We start from the raw sequence: 18,602 nt of genomic DNA, 5'->3' as shown, positions 1-18,602 counted from the left end.
ATTCACATCTATTTATGTATTCAGGCCTCAACACTATCAAAAAAAAGCAAAAAGAAGGATTTAACAGAAACTTTTAACATGTTCTACTCTACGTTTGACGCACCTGGAAACATAGCTTACAATCAGGAAATCATCGAAAGACGACATCAAATGGCATATTTTAGGAAGGAAAATGAAAGGACATGGTACCGGTCGGTCTCAGATTTGTTTTTGGGCGAAAATCCAATCCGAAGTCGCCGAAACAGCGTTGTTGTTATTACTGCTCAATGATCAAAAACCCCTCAGCGCTTTTTTTTTGTGATTGACATAGAGTAGTAGAACACACTGCCTGGTGCTGTGAAGATCAACTGACCATACGCCTCGTGACAGCTATTGATGCCCTAACCCCGAAGAAACCGAGTTGAACGAAACTAACACTAGGAACGATCGCCATTTCAATACTCAACAGCATATTTTTACTGCTATCTACTAATTTATTTCTGGGCTAGCAAAAAAGAATCTCATTTGCTCGTGTCGGAACAGCGACCTCTAGCGGTCAGATTTGCAGACACAAAGAACAGCTGAGAACGTCGTACAGTATTTTGACGCAAACGACGTCGACGAATTAAGAACACGTCAATTGACGCTCACCATTCTAATCTTTAAATTAGCAATTTTCTGTTGATATTCAGATGAATTTTTTCCAGCTAGCAATTTTAGTACGAAACGATTCGCGCAGTCGAAATGCCCGCGCAAACACTTTACAAAAATAAGTGCATTTTTTTTCTATCTGTGGCTATTATTCAAGTAATTTATTTTTGTTCAACAAATATGAATTGTTGTCATTATTACTGGTATTTCAGTAGTATAATTTGGCTTTTACAATAGTTATATCAATGTTTCGTTCTTTTAATGAGTTTTTTTAGTCATCTGTTGCTTCCGTTGTGCTTTATTAATATTTTACAGGAATAATTGGGAGATGTTTGTTGTCCTGAATTGTCCTAGATTTCCACCATGACTATTTAGAATTTATCTACACGTCTTCCTTCCTTTCGATGTACAACTGGGCAGAATCTGTAATCAACACACCCTGTCCTAGGCTCCGTCTGTTTTCGCTTCGTAGGCCTACTGTTTCAGGCCGTAAAATTATAAAATATTTTTCAGTTAATTCTACTGCTATGCTTCATTTTATCATTGTCATAATAATAACCCTCATTTCAGATGCGAGTGCTGTGGGTCATATGTGCCATTAATTCCACATTGAATTAATTCGACTAAGCCGATTTTGCTTCAGACACCACTTTCTATCGAGGTTTCATTCCTTAATTACGTCTACATTTACTAAGCCTAGAAAACAAAAGGTAAAAGGCTGAAAAATGTTTGCCATGTATAGACCAGCGGGATCGAATCTATTTTTCCATTTTTTTCTATCCAGAAGCCGAAGAGTTTCGTAAAATTGAATGAAAACATTATACGCTTTACAGAAAGACAAAAGCTTCAAAGGTGCAAATGCATTAATTTTTATAGGAAAAAAAATCTTTAAATCCATTTACAAATCAGTGAAAAACAAATTGACCTCACTTAGATAACTAAATAGGTAAATAATTCAGCCGAAAATCAATCGTGGTTAAAACGATAGCGATGTTTAAAGACGGTGATGACTCTTTAATGACTCTGCTCACGCAGAATCACCACTCGCTCTGTACTCTCTATTATCTTCTATACTATGCTATTTAATGACATCATCACAGCTAAAGTATGGCAATCAATGGTGCAGCCATATCATCCGACAATGGCTGGTTGAAGATCGTCATCAATTGACTCTGCTGAAGCAGATCCCCGTTATCGATGCTGCTTGCCGCAGTCCCGCTGACGCAGCCGACTCCAGTTAAATTTGCCGGTAAATTACCGACCTCAGGTTGACCCAGGTTTCCCCCACTTGCTGCCTCGGCGCAGCAGGGTGGAAAATTCAGTTGTTGCTGCTGATGCTGTGGTTGCTGGGGCTGATGAGCGAATTGGTTCTGTTCTTGTAACAACGACTGGAAATCACCAGGTTGTTGTTTCGAGGATGTAGACAGGTTTTGGCAGGCTGTTTGATGCTGCTGCTGCTGCTGCTGCAGCTGCTGAGTGGTGGGGGACGTCCCTGAATTCGGATTCTGATTCTGACTGTTGTTGTTACTACTACCACCACCAGCACAATGATGATGATGGTGATACTGGTGCTGTGCGGGGTGTGGATGTTGTTGTTGTTGTGGATGATGATGATGATTCATGTTGATGTTATTGTTCTGCAATGGCTGTCGTTGGGCCGGAGCTGTGCTGTGAGTGAAGTGCTGGCCATGTTGCTGTGGTGCCTGTGGCGGATGTTGCAGTTGTTCCTGGGGGCAAAACTGTTGCTGCTGTTGTTGATGCTGTTGGCTCGGGTGACTGCTGGAGCTAACTGTAGTCCCCGAGCTTCCGAGGTTCTGGGTTTGGCTCGGTGTTGGGTAGTGATGAAGGTGATGATGCTGTCGCAGCTTCTGCGTGACAGTCGCGGGCATGAGCAGTGGTTTAAGCGCAACAATAATTAGTTTTGCCGTTGTAGCCAAATGCTTGTTGACTAGACCGCCGATGAACTTGTCCCACACCTGTTAATCCACAGAGCGAGTAAACGAGCCAATGAAAAACGTGAAAAAGGAAAAAAAATCGTTATAAAATAGCGAAATACCAGCATCAGCAGTGTCAGTAGCACAACAAGTAGGCGGCTATGTAAATGAATGGAAAAGACCATATATGAATCGAGCCCTTCATCCCGTAGAACGCCTTCAGAGATTTACAACTAATGCAACATTTATATGTTGAGGAATTTTCAAAGCCCTTGACAAATGAAACTAACAGACTTATGTTCCGAAAATCGGTGAATATTGACAACAAATAACTATCAGAGAAGAAGTGACTTCGAATCCTCTATCTCGTTGTACTCGGTTTGTAAATAATTTTCCTCTTGTTGTTTCCTCCTAGAAAATAACAAAATAGGAGTTTTTGATGCAGAATTTATATAGAAAATGGTATAACTATTTTTTCGTGTGTCGCCGCTCCGATACGGCCACTTCTACAATTGATATGATACTATAATCAGCAACTTCATCGACGAGATCGCGTTTTTCGAGTCAGTCAGCTCTATAGAAAATCAATTATATATTTTGTGCAGATTCTATTTTGTTGTATACATTCTTACATAGCAATAATAATACCTTAAGTAGAGCGGCATCCGGCAGAACAGACGCAAACAGCGTATTAAACCACCGCTCGATTGGCAGTAGGACCATTGATCCTGTTGGTCCTTGTTGGTTTTTTCCACCGCCTGAATTGCTGCATCGACCGGTCAAGGTACTACTCATGATTCGCTCAAATAACGCCGGCTCGTCTTTTTCCAGCAAGATCCGAGTTTGGCTTATCTGAACGGTTTGATATATGCCGATTGCGGCGAGAACAATTAGGGAATATACATTTTCATTGCTCAGGTTAGAGTTAGCAAATATCCGTCAATATATGTCATGCTGGTGGACATAGCCCTGGATATCAGAAGCTCCCTCGTTCGTATAGCTATTGTTTATCCCCATTTATTACTTATGAGGTAATTCGCCAGCTTATCGTTTGCTTCTGTTAACTAGATTGAATCTAATCAATAAGGACAACCGATAAAGTGAGAATAAGCGTCACCGCAGCCGATACTGGATAGTAAAAACGGGTTAATTTTGCTAATATTGATTGGATATATACTGCCATATGAACACTATCTGGCTGCCTGCTCCGTTCGGCATTCGGGTTATCCATTCTGTACAGAAACGATACATTTGTTTTGTGGGCCGACATACCAGTTCTTTTGCGTCTATTTGAAGCGCGATCATATGGTTGTAAAAGTTTCTGGCAAGCCAATAGGCATCTTGCAATTTTGGAGCTACACGACACATCACGCCGAACATAAGCTGAAGATCACGTATCGCTGGGCTCGTCATCTGAGCAGTTGGGTCCAACTGGAGCTCGCCTCGTTCTAATAGGATCATCAACGTAACCTAATTAACATGTGAACAGGCAAAACGTGGCAAATATTATTCGCTTGGAAAGCATACTGTAAATGCATCAATCACATCGTCGATTTGTTTGCTAGCGGTACTTTATTTACACTTCGCAGACAAAACTACAATCATAAATAGTAATCACAAGCGTTCGATAAAATTAAAAACGCACTCAGTTATGTTAGTGTTAGAAACAAATATTGCTAGGCAAAAATTACGATACCTGAAGTAGGTTCAAAGGGTACAGTCCTTTATTTATTTAAAGAAATGACCCGACCTAGGTACACGACAGATTTGCTAGCCAGATAGGACAGGTCGAGGATGTACATTGTTCGAAAGAAAACAAGAGAGGCCAAATAACCTTTTTTCAACTAGATGTAAATCGTAGGCCGAAATGCTTTCCTAACACTAATGCCCTCGTACCTATTATAGATATTACGTGGGTCCACGCTAGGCTATTATCTTCTCGATATGACTGGATAGCGTATCTTTAGCTTAACTGAGTTCGTGTCAAGATGGCGAAACCAAATCTGCGATACATCGAAAAATCGCGCACACTTACGGTATCAGCTTTGCTCGAGTTTTTGTCAACCAGCCGCATAACTTGAAGAGTAGATTTTAGCTCTTCGAATTGACCCTTACGGTCCTCTTCGATTCCGGCTGCGATAGAAGTATCTGCTGGGGATACACCTAAATGAAGGTAGTCAGCGAGCGACAGTCAAGATAAGCGTGACAGCACTTTCAATGAACCAAAAACGTTCAGAATTTCCTGTTTATGTTAAATGTAAATACTTGAGACGTGATAAGGTCGCGTTTATGTTGTTCATTTTTTGTACCCGTTACCTATACCTATACAAGTAACCAGTGTAATCCTTTTTTCGATGTTATCATCGCGAACAAATGCGATGCTTCCCTCTGTGTTTATGATCGAAATCAAGACTACACACTACGCGTGTTTAGATTGTACGGTTAAGTTTCCAACTATGATCGTAGGTGATCGCAATATTCCACGTTGGCTGGGAGCAGATACCCGTACCAAGTATAAACTTCCATAGTCGTGTTCTGTGCGTGGGTGGAACCGAGATCCGCTGGAGGAGGCTGCATAGTTTCGAGATATCGATTGGATTTCGGGATAAAACAGCGTCGAGCACCTTTGTCTCACTCAAGTTGCATCTGAAGTTAATGTTGGAATAGAACGGGTTATATTAATTCAGCGCGCAATAGATACACTTTATTTAGTAACTGACATAATAGACAAAATTGCAAGCTTATATATGATTCAAAATACAAAACTATGTTATAGTTATTTTATCTAGTAATTCAATGATATATACATTTTTGTCACTCCCAATTTTACTATCTCTTATTTTTTTAATCACAACCCACATTATACTGGGGAAACTGCCCTGAAAATTATCGCAGCGCTATGCGATGCCATACTAAATTGTGCTCAGCTTAGCGGGACAGTGAAACAAACTTTTTGAAAGAAAGGTTTTATTAAAATCCATTACATTTCATAGTGTCTCAATAAGGGTCTATTTTTGGAAAAATTGGAACAAAATGTGTCGCCAAAGAAGATTCAAGGACACGAGAATCCAACTACGAAACAGACCAGTCGTTGTTACATCATTTCGGAACAAAGTAAATCTCTTTGGACTTCCATAAACAATAAGAAGCGCACAACGAGATACAAAGAACGATTTTTCTATATGTTTTTTTTTACAGCTCTCGATCGATAAATAAAATTGCAATAACCATTAGTGCACAGATAAGCACATCTTTACTATTCACGCCTGGCAAGATTTCTTAGCATCTCACAGTTTTTATAATAAGGGTGCTATATACTTTGAAGCTCGCAACATCCTTTGCTGCAGTAGCGTCTTTGTAGCTTCAATGAGTCATGTATGTACAGCTCCGATTACTGATTATCGAGCCTGTTCGTCCGCTCTATGAGTTTAAATCAGCCAGCTCAAACATTAGCGAAATCTGGCGTCAGATGGGTTGACCCTGGGTGCATGACCCAGAACCAGCCAATGACCACCAGGCACTAAACGCCTTGCTGCGACCAGCGATTGATCGATCTAGTAGTATTCGACTAAATTATTTTTAGCTCTCACTCTATGTTAATACATTTTATTTCGAACCGGATGGAGTACATGAACGCTATCGCCGTGATGTACGGACACATTTTGATGACCGAATGCTCCAAACGCATGGATTGAACGAACAAGTCTCGTAGAAATACTTCTCTTTTTTTATGCCATTAGACTTATTTGTACGAGGATTTTTTAAGGATAAAGAAAGTCTACATCGGACGGCCGACGCACTGCTTTGAAGTTTTATTTTTGAAATTAAGATCCTGATGCTATATAAACAAAAATTGATAATTTAAACCATGTTTATTTTCTTCAAAACACCCTATATATATATATATATATATATATATATATATATATATATATATATATACGAAATTATGTATGTCGTTAACGTGCCTATGACTATAGGAAAGTCGATTGATTTTTATGAGTTTATGCCACAAATAAGTCTAGTTTCGGGATGCATTCAGGTCTAATTATGGGCAAATCTATGTAGTGCATGGATGCATAGCGCCGGAACAGCGCGTCTATGTAGTGCTCCCATAGCTACATTTTACCACTTATAACATTTTCCGTGTTTCTCGATGTCTAGCTTATCATCGGCTCATATGAAATACCCCAAAATACCAGCAATGAAAAAGCATCATAATGTTTTATGGTCGAGTAAAATGTCCTCAATCGCGTTTTTCTTTATTTTTTTAAAAACTGTCCTATATAAGTTAGCATATACCATTGCCGTCGCGCATATATGAAATCGTTTACATTAACATTACGGAAACCACCTAAGGGAGTTTTTGACGGCTAGGAGGCTTTGTTACTGGAATGGCTTGTGGAAGTCTGACTATTATATATTTCATCTTTAAACATTCAACGTCGGAGTGAGCGGGGCACACAGATCCTTCATCCCGTTGGAGCACTTCTGCTAGGAACAGGCAAACCAGATTTTTGGCCAAGTAGGGTGTTTAGCAAGACGGAGGGTTCCTTTCCAATATACCCAATTCAATGGATATTTGAAAAATAATCTATGGACTGAGCTCTACTATTTAAATAATGCCATTAAAATCAAACATTGAGCAAAAACTATCGGATTGCGAAATTATCGAACCCTCAAAACGAATACTGTAGATTCGCTTGGAATCGCAAATATTGGTAACATTTTCCTCAATCTTCTGTAGAAAGGTTAAATATGCACCATATTTTAAAAAAAGATTATAACTTTTATTGAGACCTTTTGTTCAATGAAATGTATATATATATATATATATATATATATGTGAGTGAAGAAATCAAAGCGCGTATGTCGCCGCGTTATGGCAGCAGAAAAAAAAGGATAATTTTCCCAGTTGATCTGATTAACGTTAACTAGTCAATGAGCTTCACCCGAATTTATTAACGGCCATAAATCGCTTGAAAAATAGTAGGCGAGGGTGATTTGCATTTTACATATAACGCTCTTCAGCTGCTGTTGACAAAGCAATCAGATGGAAGATAAGTGTACCAGTAGACTTAAAAACGTTATTTTACAACTAACGAGTGCATTCATGCATTTCGGTCGAAAGCAGGACAGAATGTCAATTCTGCACAGGGCCTGGCACGTACTTTGTGACACAAACACGTTTCAGAAAATACTTCAAGATGCGGTGTTCGTCCCAGAAGAAGAAGAGGTGCCAGAATAAACACCGAAATCCCCCAGTGAAGGTCACTTGGGGAAACCGACTTAGTATAGCATTTCTTGGTCTTTTCCAAAGGACATAGCTACTTTTTACGCCTTCCATGTTGATTCTTTACGTTTTGTTTGCTCCTTATCTAAGCATACGCCATAGGACAAACACATCTAACCAATTTATATCAATTATGCAGAACATTAATTTTATTCATCAGAAAAACTGTCGGTTCCTCTGTTTTTGTTCTTTTTCATATAACATATATATAATTGAATTAGAATATTTTTATACTGTCAAAGGGAGGAGTAGTTACGATAAGCGAATTCGACTTAAAAACCTAATTACTTGTGCAATAATAAGTATATTTAACTTTTTCTCTATCCAGTTTTTAAGCAAACATTATAGCCGTTTCAACAAGCTAAATAATATCTCAGCATGGCATTTATATTGTGTTGAGCAAAAAGTCCTTCTTCTCACGTCTACTGCTTTAGCATATTCATTAGCGGATTCCATACATTTTTTAAACATAGCTGTAATGATAGATTGCATCTAAAAATATCAGGCACAGAATTTTCAATGAAAAAAATGCTCTGTTCTTGTAAAATATAGTTAATAGCCCAACTAAACTTAGTTCGTAATTGCCTCAAGTTTTTTTTACAAATCAACCCAGCAAAAAATAGGAGAGAGCCCAGCATGCGAATTAAAAACAGTCGAAAATAAACGCTTTTCTAGTTGCTAATCAAATTGTTCATACCAGAAACGTTACCTATACTGAAAATCTGTAAGTGCATCCGGAATGGATGCCCGTTATTAGATGCCCTGTTCAGTCTATTCCGCAGTGCTTCGCGATCAAGCACGTAAAGTTGCTCATCATTACAGCGTTTTCAGATCATTAGAGAAGCTTGTTAATTTACTGCTCGTTTTCTGTATGTCTGTCAGCCCAATCAAGCGTATTGAAGACGGAAGTCAAGCCCACGGCAGCGACAATGCTGAGTAAGAATTGATTTTATCTTCACTGCATGATCACGTCACGTTTTCGTGATATTACAATAACAACGACAAAAGAGAAACAAATCAAATTGCAGTTATCCGATGGGTAAACACGTTTACGCCCATTTTGAGAAACCACCAATTTTTTATGCTATAGAGGTACGTATTAATTGAATTCCTGTTAAATTGATAGCAGATCTACTTTTCACAATAACTATATAAAATAGTACGATCAATCAAGGTGTATATATTTTCTGGTATGTACATGTATTTCTTGTGGACAAGTTGTTGTTGTATACTTTAGGACTTTACGCACGCGTCTATCGCCTAATAAACATTGGTACACAAACGAATCTAATCAATGCGATCTATTCATCTACATCTTTCGTAGTTATGTTCATTGTGTGACCTTATTTTTTTTATTAGTCCGCCACAGAACAAACACTGTTGTTTAGTAGAAACAATTCTTTTATAAGCCGAGTATTGAATGTTGTTAAAAAGTACGCGCGCACAACTTAGAGTAGTTCAATTTGCCTTAGTTAGAACTGGATTTAGATTTATTCATCAAGAAACAGTGGTAATCGTTATACTGCCCATATTTACTCCTCACAGACAGTCTACATCTTTTGACTATTTTCAGAGCTCGCGACAATGGAGCTCTGTTAGCACCGAAATTTTGTCGTGTCTCTAACCTCTCCTTGATTTTGACGTAACGATGTTTTCGTTCGTTTTGCTTGTTCAGTTTGCCTCCAGCTGATGCAGTCTTTCTCCATCTTCCTTGTTCTATGTCATCAGCATTTCTAGTTCTGTTTAAACCTAGAAACAAGTGATCCATGAACCGCTTGCCCGCCCCTTCAACCCATGTCGCCACTGACTTGTCCACCTTTTGTAAGCCCATATGCATAAATCTATTAATTCGTATACGGGTTTACGTAAACGCGACACACTAATACAATGACACCCAGCCGCCGCCAACAAATAGCCAAAATAGATGCGACGAGACGGAGCCAGCGATCTCCGAATGAGCGTAGAATCGTTTTCATTCATTCCATTGGCGCTGCGGTGGCAGCAAGAGCAGTCAGATGTCTCGATAGGAAACGACGTCAAAAACCCTTTCCTTCTTTCTTTTGCTCTCTCTCTTTTTCTACCTCACTTGACATATACAAACAACAAAATAACACGGCACACTCAAAGGGGCTCAAACAGACGCACAAACGGACAGACAGAGGAGAAAAATAAACGTACGCCGATACAACTACGTATCCCGCTTTCCCGGGCCTTTGGGAAAAGCGTTGTTACGCTGAACGCAAAAGTTATCTAAGCGTCTAGAAAAAAAACAGAAAGACAAAATTGATTTACCTCGACGATTTCTCGCGAGCTCACTCACTTGATAAAGGCACACTCACCTGATACCGGCCTTATCATAGTAAGATGATCGGAAGTTGCTTCCCGAATCCGAACCGCCTGCCATGACGAATCGTCGTTATTTCACTAATGCTACCGGTGGTAATTTCCTGTGGAGGCCGTAGAACTGGTATGGATCGACTCCGTTATCCTATGAAAAGTTATGTGAGCGTAGCTGGCGAGAAGCATACGGCTGATTTCTTGTATATCCGTCGTGTTTTTTTCCTTTAGAGCTTGTTATAGCCCATTTTCTAGGTGCGTCATTTGGAACTGCTGCTGCTGCTGCTGTTGTTGTTGTCGTCGTCGTCGTCGAACATGTCACGCTTTATCGTTATCGTCGCTGCTCCCGTTCGTTCTATTTTCATTTTTCGTGCCAACTATGCGTTATCTCAGCTTTCTAGCTTATATGTGTCGATATATGCGGTCGTTGCAAAACACTAGCGGAAATTTTGCTCGATCGTGGGACTCGTTTTCAACCAGTAGTTACGTGCTAGGCTAACAGTCTTAGTAAAGCATTATCTGATAACAATTAAATTGATTAGAGAAAGCTGTCCGACCACTGCTACTACTGATCATGACGAACTACTCTTTGTTCTTTGTGGAGGATTCAATGGCCTTTGAGCCTGTTGCTTCTGCTACTGCAGCTGCTCTTCTAATAACCACCACAACTGGTGCTGATAATTGTACTGTTGTTCCTGTAGTTCCGTTTAATATTTTTTTGTTGTACGTTCTCCGTGCAGTTCGTAAGCAGCAGAGGCTATCACCGCAGTCCTTCGTCGAATCTGTTCAACATTGAAACGGCCATTTTCTTTGGCGGTTACCCCTTCTATTTCATTGTTATTAATAATTCCTTTACTGCTGCTGCTGCCGCCACTATTACAGCCAATCGTACGCGTTCTATTTTTGCCCCCTTTCTATTCAGTCGGTGTCGTTCCGGTATTGTACCGCCCTTTGACCATTATGGTGGGTATGCTTTCGTACTTTCTCGTTATTTGAGTTTGGGTTAGGTTTCGTAGCTGTTCAATCAGGGACAGATAATTCGTTCGTATTGTTACTTATATTGTTGTTAGCGTTCGCCAGTCAAAGCGGGAGCTCTTCAGAAACACTGTGCATGCACGCACCGAGGGACCCGGCACACTGCGACTCTAACTCAATCGTTTCGTAACAACATGTCGTTTTGTTGACCCTGTACTATTCTACGAATCGCTGCCTCCGCAGGTAATCACTGTTCACTGTTTAAGTTTAGTCATTAACGAACCTAGCCAATCAGGCGGTCCGTTATATACCGCAGTACTCTCTAAAACTATCAGACCACTCTCACTGTGTGCTTCTCATCCGATCTGCACTATTCGACGGTGTACCGTCTAGCTGATAACAGTCCGTTGAATAAAGAAGCAGGAAGTCAGCCAGGACAAGCAGTTAGAGCCAAACACCATTGGCTGGTCAGCCCGTCGTTCAACCATCCACGCGTTGCCCGTCACGCCAGCTCAGCCATCTGCTGCGGCAGCATCATTCCAGCTTCCCAGCGAATTTGCGTCCGACTATTCTACAGCTGCTGGAAATCTATATTATTATATATCAAAAGCCGTCTAGAGCTAAACATAGCCTACGAGCCGCTGTTCGCTGTCGCTGCAGCCCTAAGGACCGCGTATCAGCAGCGGCTTTGACGGCAACCGCAGCCGGGGCTGTAGACGGCGACTTGTGGCGGCGGTAGTAATAACGGCGCGCTGCCGTTCTGTTGCAGTGCGTGGCCGCCACGATGATTAGCGCAGCGTGATTGGCGCTGCTGCTTCCTTTAGTTCTCTCTCGGTTTCTGTGTGATCACCAGCAGCGCCTCCATCAGCGGCCTGACGTCAGCCGTCGATCAACAGCACCAGTGTTACCGCTGCCCGGAGCTGGTCAGTACCGGCTTTGCCAACAACTTAACAGCCGTGCGACTATTAACGTTCTGCAGGCCTGCAAATAAATAGTGTCCTACTGGAGTGGCATACCACAGCGACGGCCGAGAAGTCAATAACAACAACAACAGCAGCAGCAGCAGCAGCGGCAGCGGCGAGAACAACAGCCACTGCCGCTGCTATTTCCATCAGCGCTAAGAACAACAATAGCGAAATCACAACAACGACAGTGGCAACAATGACCACAATGACGACGTTAACATATCTGTGAATTTGTTAGTAATCAACAAAATTCGCAGGGGTACTCCCCATAGTCGCAGTGTTATTTTCCTTGTACGTAAAAGAACGTATTGTGGATGATCGTAGGAAGTCGTGAACTTTTCGCCTGTCGATCACCAAACGTCACCCGAGCGAAGCTTTGATAACGTCAGCGGGCACAGCGGCGAGTTCGATATCGCTCCTTTTCGAACAGATCGAGCTGGCTAGCTCCTCCGTTATACGTTCTGGTCAACGACGATCCTCACTCAGTGTGCATACAAGGATGTGCTGATGACACTCTGCTATATAGAACCAAATGCCAGATATAGAATGACAACACCAACACAAGAAACGTAGATTGATACGGTTATATATATGTATAGCATAACAACAATATCAATCAAAACGATGTGGATACTAATAATAATCTGTAAGCAACAATAAAGCAGCAATCAATTGTATTATCATCGACTTAACCCGCATCTACGCTAATCATCGGCGGCATCAAGTACCGCTGTTCCAACGACAACTTTGCCATATATATATATGTATACCATCTGATCACCACACATAGAGCTGGCATCGAAACACTTGACCCGTGTCCGTCGTCACTAACGAGCAGCAGTCCTTCTACATAATTATATCTATAAATCATAATAAGTTATCAGACGAAGATGAGAAGAAACTGCAGCACAAGCATATTTACGCGATCATTCAGGCTCAACAGTAGGCTCCAGGTTATCGATTTCGTTGCAACTTGTTTTGCAGCTCGTTTGTTTGGCCGACCACTGATCTTTTCCTGACACAGTCGAACAACAATAACAACAACAATTTGAAACAAAATACTTAGCCAGTAATAGTGACAAAGTTCGCATACAACATGAGCAAATTCAAGTCGTATTGTAAAACCAGCCACTATAGGCGGCAACACAGCGACCAGCTGCGCGAACACCAACGGATGAACGGTCAGCCAGCTGAAGCACCTAAAGTTTACGCGACGGGCTAGGTCGACCGGTTGTGTGCAAAACCCTCAGTAGTCATTCGCAACTCGCGTTCCGACCAATTTCGAGTTCAAAGACTTTTTAACGACATCGGGATACGACGCTGTGCTCGACGCTGTTGTGTATCACTGCGTGAGCTGATCACGCGTAAGCCTAGCTCGCACCGTGCAATGCTCGTCCTTGATCGCCGGGGAAAGCTAAATTTGCACTATCCTCTTAGCTGTTGACTTCAATGCCTTTCCGAGCACCTTTCTTTTGTTATTTTTCCTTTTTTTTGTTATTGTAGCGGCAGCAATCACCAACCAACCGAAATGGCTCGGGACTAACGGTGAGACAACGAACTGACTTATACTGCTATGAGCTACTGCACTTTGTCCTTTTCTCCAAGTCTCAAACCATATTGCCCTTATAAAATAGTAATTATATTAATAATAGTAATACAGTATCCTGTTATGATACGAATGTTACCGGCGTTCAGCGGTTAGCATCGGTCAGACGCGCAGGAAGCGTGAAGCGGGTCCAGCGCGCAATATAACACAGTAGTTCTTGTTAACGTTGATGTTATTGTTGTTTCACTTGCCGTCCGGGGTCAGCGGCCCAAGTAAACAGATAAATCTTCGCCCAGTGGTTGACGTACCATGTACTGCTATCATCAACAGCGCCATTTTGACAGCCAATTGCTTGCAGTCAAACTTGCTGTGATTCCAGTGCCTCTCAAGGCGCTTGTGAAGTAGTCACTGTTACAGAGCAGCAGCCGCAGTTTCTGTGCTAGCAGGAACCGGGACGCCGCGATCCTCTATGCACAACCGCGTGTCGCTCGTCTTTTTGTCAATGCACCTTTTTATGTCGTTGCCGGCTGACAGGCCAGGTCTTTCCGTTGGCTGTGGGCGCTGCCGTGATCGCCTAAGGCAATAGCAGTAGCAGAAACAGCGACAACGATAAACGGCCACCAACGGTTAAGACAAGGGAAAAACAATAACACGCGAGAGTACAATGTTTTTTTAGCGCATACACACTACGCATCGTTGAAAGGATCTAGCTATACTAATGGGGTGTTCATTACTATTGAGCTTCAGACCAATTCTGGCCGTCACCGATTTCCTGGCCGAAGTAACAACAAACGGGCGGATGGGGTGGTGTCCCTTCCATAATATCTCTCCGATCTGGACAACAAAACAGGAAAGGACCCACAGCACGAAGGCTAAATACTGCGATTGCAACGAACCAAGTGAAACGATCCAGTAAACAATTGAACACGAACCCTCTTCATCCTTGCGTATGTCACTCTCGACAACCCGAATGTGTGAGCGACGACAAAGCGTTCGTCGTCGACAACACGCACTGCCAATGGCTTGAAGCTGTGTCCATTGATCTGTCTGCATATCTCTGCCGAACACTAATAACTTAAGGGGAAAAAGCACCAGCTAATTAGTTCGTTTTACCAAGAGCTCCAGTAAGTTGAAGAAACGTCTAAGTTGTTGTTGTCGTTGTCGTTAATCTGGCGCGAGTAACGCGGGCGATCCGTGCGCTCCATCCGCCGATCATCGAAATGACTCCACAGAACAGAATAGAATAGACGAGTCAGCAAGAACAGCTCCGACATAACAGGAGCGGCACTTCCAATGTTACTTTGTTAGTCGACTTTCATTACTACTGCAGATGCTGCTGCTGCTGCTCAAAACGCGCCAGGTACTACAGCTACTGCTACGGCGAGTACGAGGACGGCAGCTTCGGATGCTCTTCGGACTTTTGTTTATTGACGCCGCTGCGGCTGTCGTGCGCCTCGCTTCGTTGCTGTTGCTGTCATTTAGCACAAGGCAACAAAAGCAGCAGCAACACGATCGAGAGCGTGGTGGCTGAGTGACTGGACAAAGGAAGAAACGCTGTGGGCTGACCGGAGCCGGCCGGCCGTATCCGCCCGTGCTGCTACCACCCAATCGCCTTCGCCTCGGTGGAGGAGCGACTGGTCTTCTCTAGTAATCGAAGAAGTGTGGTCGGTAAAGATCATCGTCGACAGCGACAGCAAAATAGGTAGATACAGACCAAGAGACTGACAGTCTGGTGAATAGATCAGTTGACGAACATGAGGATTACAGGTAAATGTGTGAATTGACAAGCTAATCGCCGGTTGGTCGCTAGCAGACGACACTGTTGTTGTTATAGGTTTACTAACGAACGAGAAAGGGGACCATGGCTCGTTACCATAAGTGGAAAGGGAGTCAGCAGCAAAATGTCGACGAGAACGATCATGACCATTATGAGTGTTTACACACTCAAAAATATCATCTGTTCGTGCTTGGTGGCCATCTGCGCAATCGCGAGTTCGCGAAGGAAGAGACGTCGAAAAGAATCATTCGCACTCCTGGCTGAAGGCCCCGACAACCCTCGCATCGAGGCCTCTATGTCTGAGGAATCTATAAACCTATGCAAGATTAAATTACAGAGGGATATCGTATCGGGAAAACAGCGAAGAGAGCTGGAGCTCTAGAGAAATCTCTTATTTCGTATCTCCCTTTAGAACGGGAATGCATTTTTGTTGTTGTTATTAGTGTTCCTGTTGATGTTTTTTTTTTTGTAAGCTCATGCATGTTCGACAAAAAAAATCACTAGGGTGTTGATTAATTGGTGCTGGATTACCATAAAGGCCTAAATTCGTGGGTGAGATCTGGACAAAAATTCCGAAAGGTCCGTGAGTGAGAAAAAAACGGGGTCGAAACAAAAAAAAAGCAGCGCGAGCCGGTGAAGGTAAAACTAAGTGGGTATGCTTTTTAAATTTTGAGTAGAAAACACCTATCGGTCCACTGTAGATGGCTGGGCTTAAGCTGCCGATATTTGCGGTGGGTCGTATAATCCGATAGCGTAGGAGAGGGTTGACATTCTGTGAGTTAACCTTTGAGGTTAGAGTGGCCTCTGGGATGACTAGGGAAAGGCTGAAACTAGCCTGTGTCATATACTGGTAGAGGGACGCGTGTACTGGATATCGTTTCGATAAGTAGCTACAGTCGGTTCAGACAGATTCGGAAGAGTACGTCTACCTAGGTTTGCATTAGAGGCGTTTAATGGTAAACTCTTGGCAGGAGGTTGAAATAAATATAAGATAAGCGTAGATATGGAGTTATCGTGATGTGCGCATTTGTACTCCCAAAACGAAGTTTTTGTAGACGGAATTGACGTGTCGTGCATATTATCACTGGACTGGAGAACTAGAATACTCATTAAGAGGTTGTCGTCCAGTAATAACTATAATGAACCAAAATAGCACTTGGATTAGCTTTGAACAAAGAAAATGAAATGGGATCTGAGATCTGACGCAAAAGTACTATGAAAAGGACGACAGACCTAAGCGTTTGAGGACGGTACTGTTGTCAATTTTAACTAACATTTTAGTCATAAATTAAAAGTGGTACCAGTGTGCAACGAGCCGTATGATATCTACCATATATATTGAGATAGCTTCCATAAAAAACTGGCAACTTTTACTTCATTCTGATCGTGTTGTTAGACTGTAAATTTGCTCGTAATCAGAATAACGCACGCTACCTGCGAGCGCACAAGCCTGTATATGTAGAATGCTTAACTATTACCTGCAAAAATGTAAAAATTCAATGAACATTAATCAATATTGGCGTACCAGTAGCTACAAAAGAGACTTATTTAGTAAAAAATAAATATAACCAGTTATAAACATTACTTATTCAATATACTTAGATGTGTATTTCAAAAAAGAGTACTTATATCAACAATTTGTGTTGGCGTGATGGGGGCCTTCAGTTGAGCTATATTTGAGAGACCAATGCTTAACTTTAAAGATCTCACAATTGTCTATGCAACTGAGACATTTTAAATCTTTATTAAGTAAATTTGGTATGATAGAAATAAAGCTTGAAACGATTTTGCCGTTTTGGCTGAATCGAAACCATCTGTTCTTTTAAAACAAACACTGCACAAACACAAAATCCATTCATAATTTGCTTAAGTACAATTAACATATAATTAAACTAGAAATATAATTTGTGTTTAAGTAACGGAGAAGCATCTCTCAAGTATCAAGGTGACAGGTCGGTTACTTACTGCTATTTTCGTGATGACTATATATATTCTATAGAGCTCGATCCCAGTCATTAGGAATATTTCGCTACAGGTAATATCTAATCATAATATCTGGGTACGTTTGCTGACAACAGAGTGACGCATGGGTAGTGAACAGCGGATAATAATATCTAGTAATACATATCTATAGTCATTCACTGGCAAGTTAGGCAGATTAAAGATAATGGTTCGTCTGCTATACTCGTCTATATGAAATTCTGCTGGGCGATTAATGCGCATTTGAGCGCATTGCAATAAGGCCATAGTTAACGAAAATGCTACCATGTTGGTTCAAATCTCGTCCTTCGCAAACATCAATTAAGCCAACGTTAGAGTTTTATAAAGCAAAACATACTTTACTGTATTCGCTGTTAATCCAAATTCAAATACAACGATAAAATCATAATTTAACGTATAACAACATAATTTTGTATACTGAACAGTACTTGAATGGATAGGTAATGTCAGTGCGGCTTATTAGATTGCAATGGGTAACCCAAATTGAACGCATGTAGTACAAGGACATAGAAACAGGCCCGAGCTTGGCGTATAACGTGGCCTTGGTAAGAACCACGGTTCGTCACCCAAACCAATAAGCAAGTGATATCTGAAAGCCCATAGCAAGACTGATTGTTAAAAAGTCAGCTAATACTTCGAATATACAGGGAACGCATTCTAATTGTTTACTTATATCATTAGACATATTTAGAAATAATTAGAAAAAAAAAAAATATATATATATATATATTCCAGTGATTTCCGGTCATAATAAGAAATGAAGTTACCAATTAACAACGGCGCGGTTAAATGAAAAAAAAACAAATAAAAACAAACATTTTAAGATTCAACCAATGTTATACGTAGGGTTAGTTTGGTTTGTTTATGGTTATTTTAATTAGATAATTTGTTATTGGTGCATAATAAAGCAGTAACTGTATGTAGAATTCACGAATATCTTTTAGAATTAGATATGCCGAAAGTGATTAGAAAGTCGCTTTTACCTTATAAACAAGTGAGTTGAAAGTTTTATGTATATTCAGTCAACACCTATATGTTCTTCTTTGCCCATAACATTCTACGGGTTTGGTGGCTTTCTAGGTATAGCTAGCTAGAACACTCGTTAGATAGATTAGATAAAGCAAAAGGATGTTCATACAAGCGT

At 41.2% G+C, this 18,602-nt stretch overlaps 1 protein-coding gene across 9 annotated transcripts; it reads right to left on the bottom strand.

Annotated features, from left to right (window-relative positions):
* Positions 1-450: 450 nt before the first annotated feature.
* On the bottom strand, positions 451-17,013 carry LOC111248804 (uncharacterized). Of its 9 annotated transcripts, none has more exons than XM_022801764.2 (7): positions 12,905-17,001; positions 10,197-12,652; positions 5,074-5,210; positions 4,600-4,727; positions 3,837-4,034; positions 3,213-3,416; positions 451-2,606 (listed from the first exon to the last, which is right to left on the bottom strand). In XM_022801764.2, the coding sequence occupies exons 2-7, from the start codon at positions 10,259-10,261 to the stop codon at positions 1,731-1,733; spliced, it is 1,608 nt and encodes a 535-aa protein (XP_022657499.1). In that variant the 5' UTR covers positions 10,262-12,652; positions 12,905-17,001; the 3' UTR covers positions 451-1,730. The 9 variants fall into 9 exon arrangements, with proteins under 9 accessions (XP_022657499.1, XP_022657500.1, XP_086842509.1 ...); XM_022801765.2 differs by having other exon boundaries at positions 13,057-17,001; XM_086986383.1 differs by having other exon boundaries at positions 10,197-12,649; positions 13,057-17,001.
* Between the last annotated feature and the right edge of the window lie 1,589 nt (positions 17,014-18,602).

Source organism: Varroa destructor, unplaced genomic scaffold, assembly GCF_002443255.2.
Source record: "Varroa destructor unplaced genomic scaffold, Vdes_3.0 BEIS01000004.1, whole genome shotgun sequence".
In the NCBI taxonomy this organism is placed as follows: Eukaryota; Metazoa; Arthropoda; class Arachnida; order Mesostigmata; family Varroidae; genus Varroa; species Varroa destructor.
The sequence above is the reverse complement of the archived record's forward strand: the minus strand, read 5'-3'. Positions and strand labels throughout refer to the sequence as shown.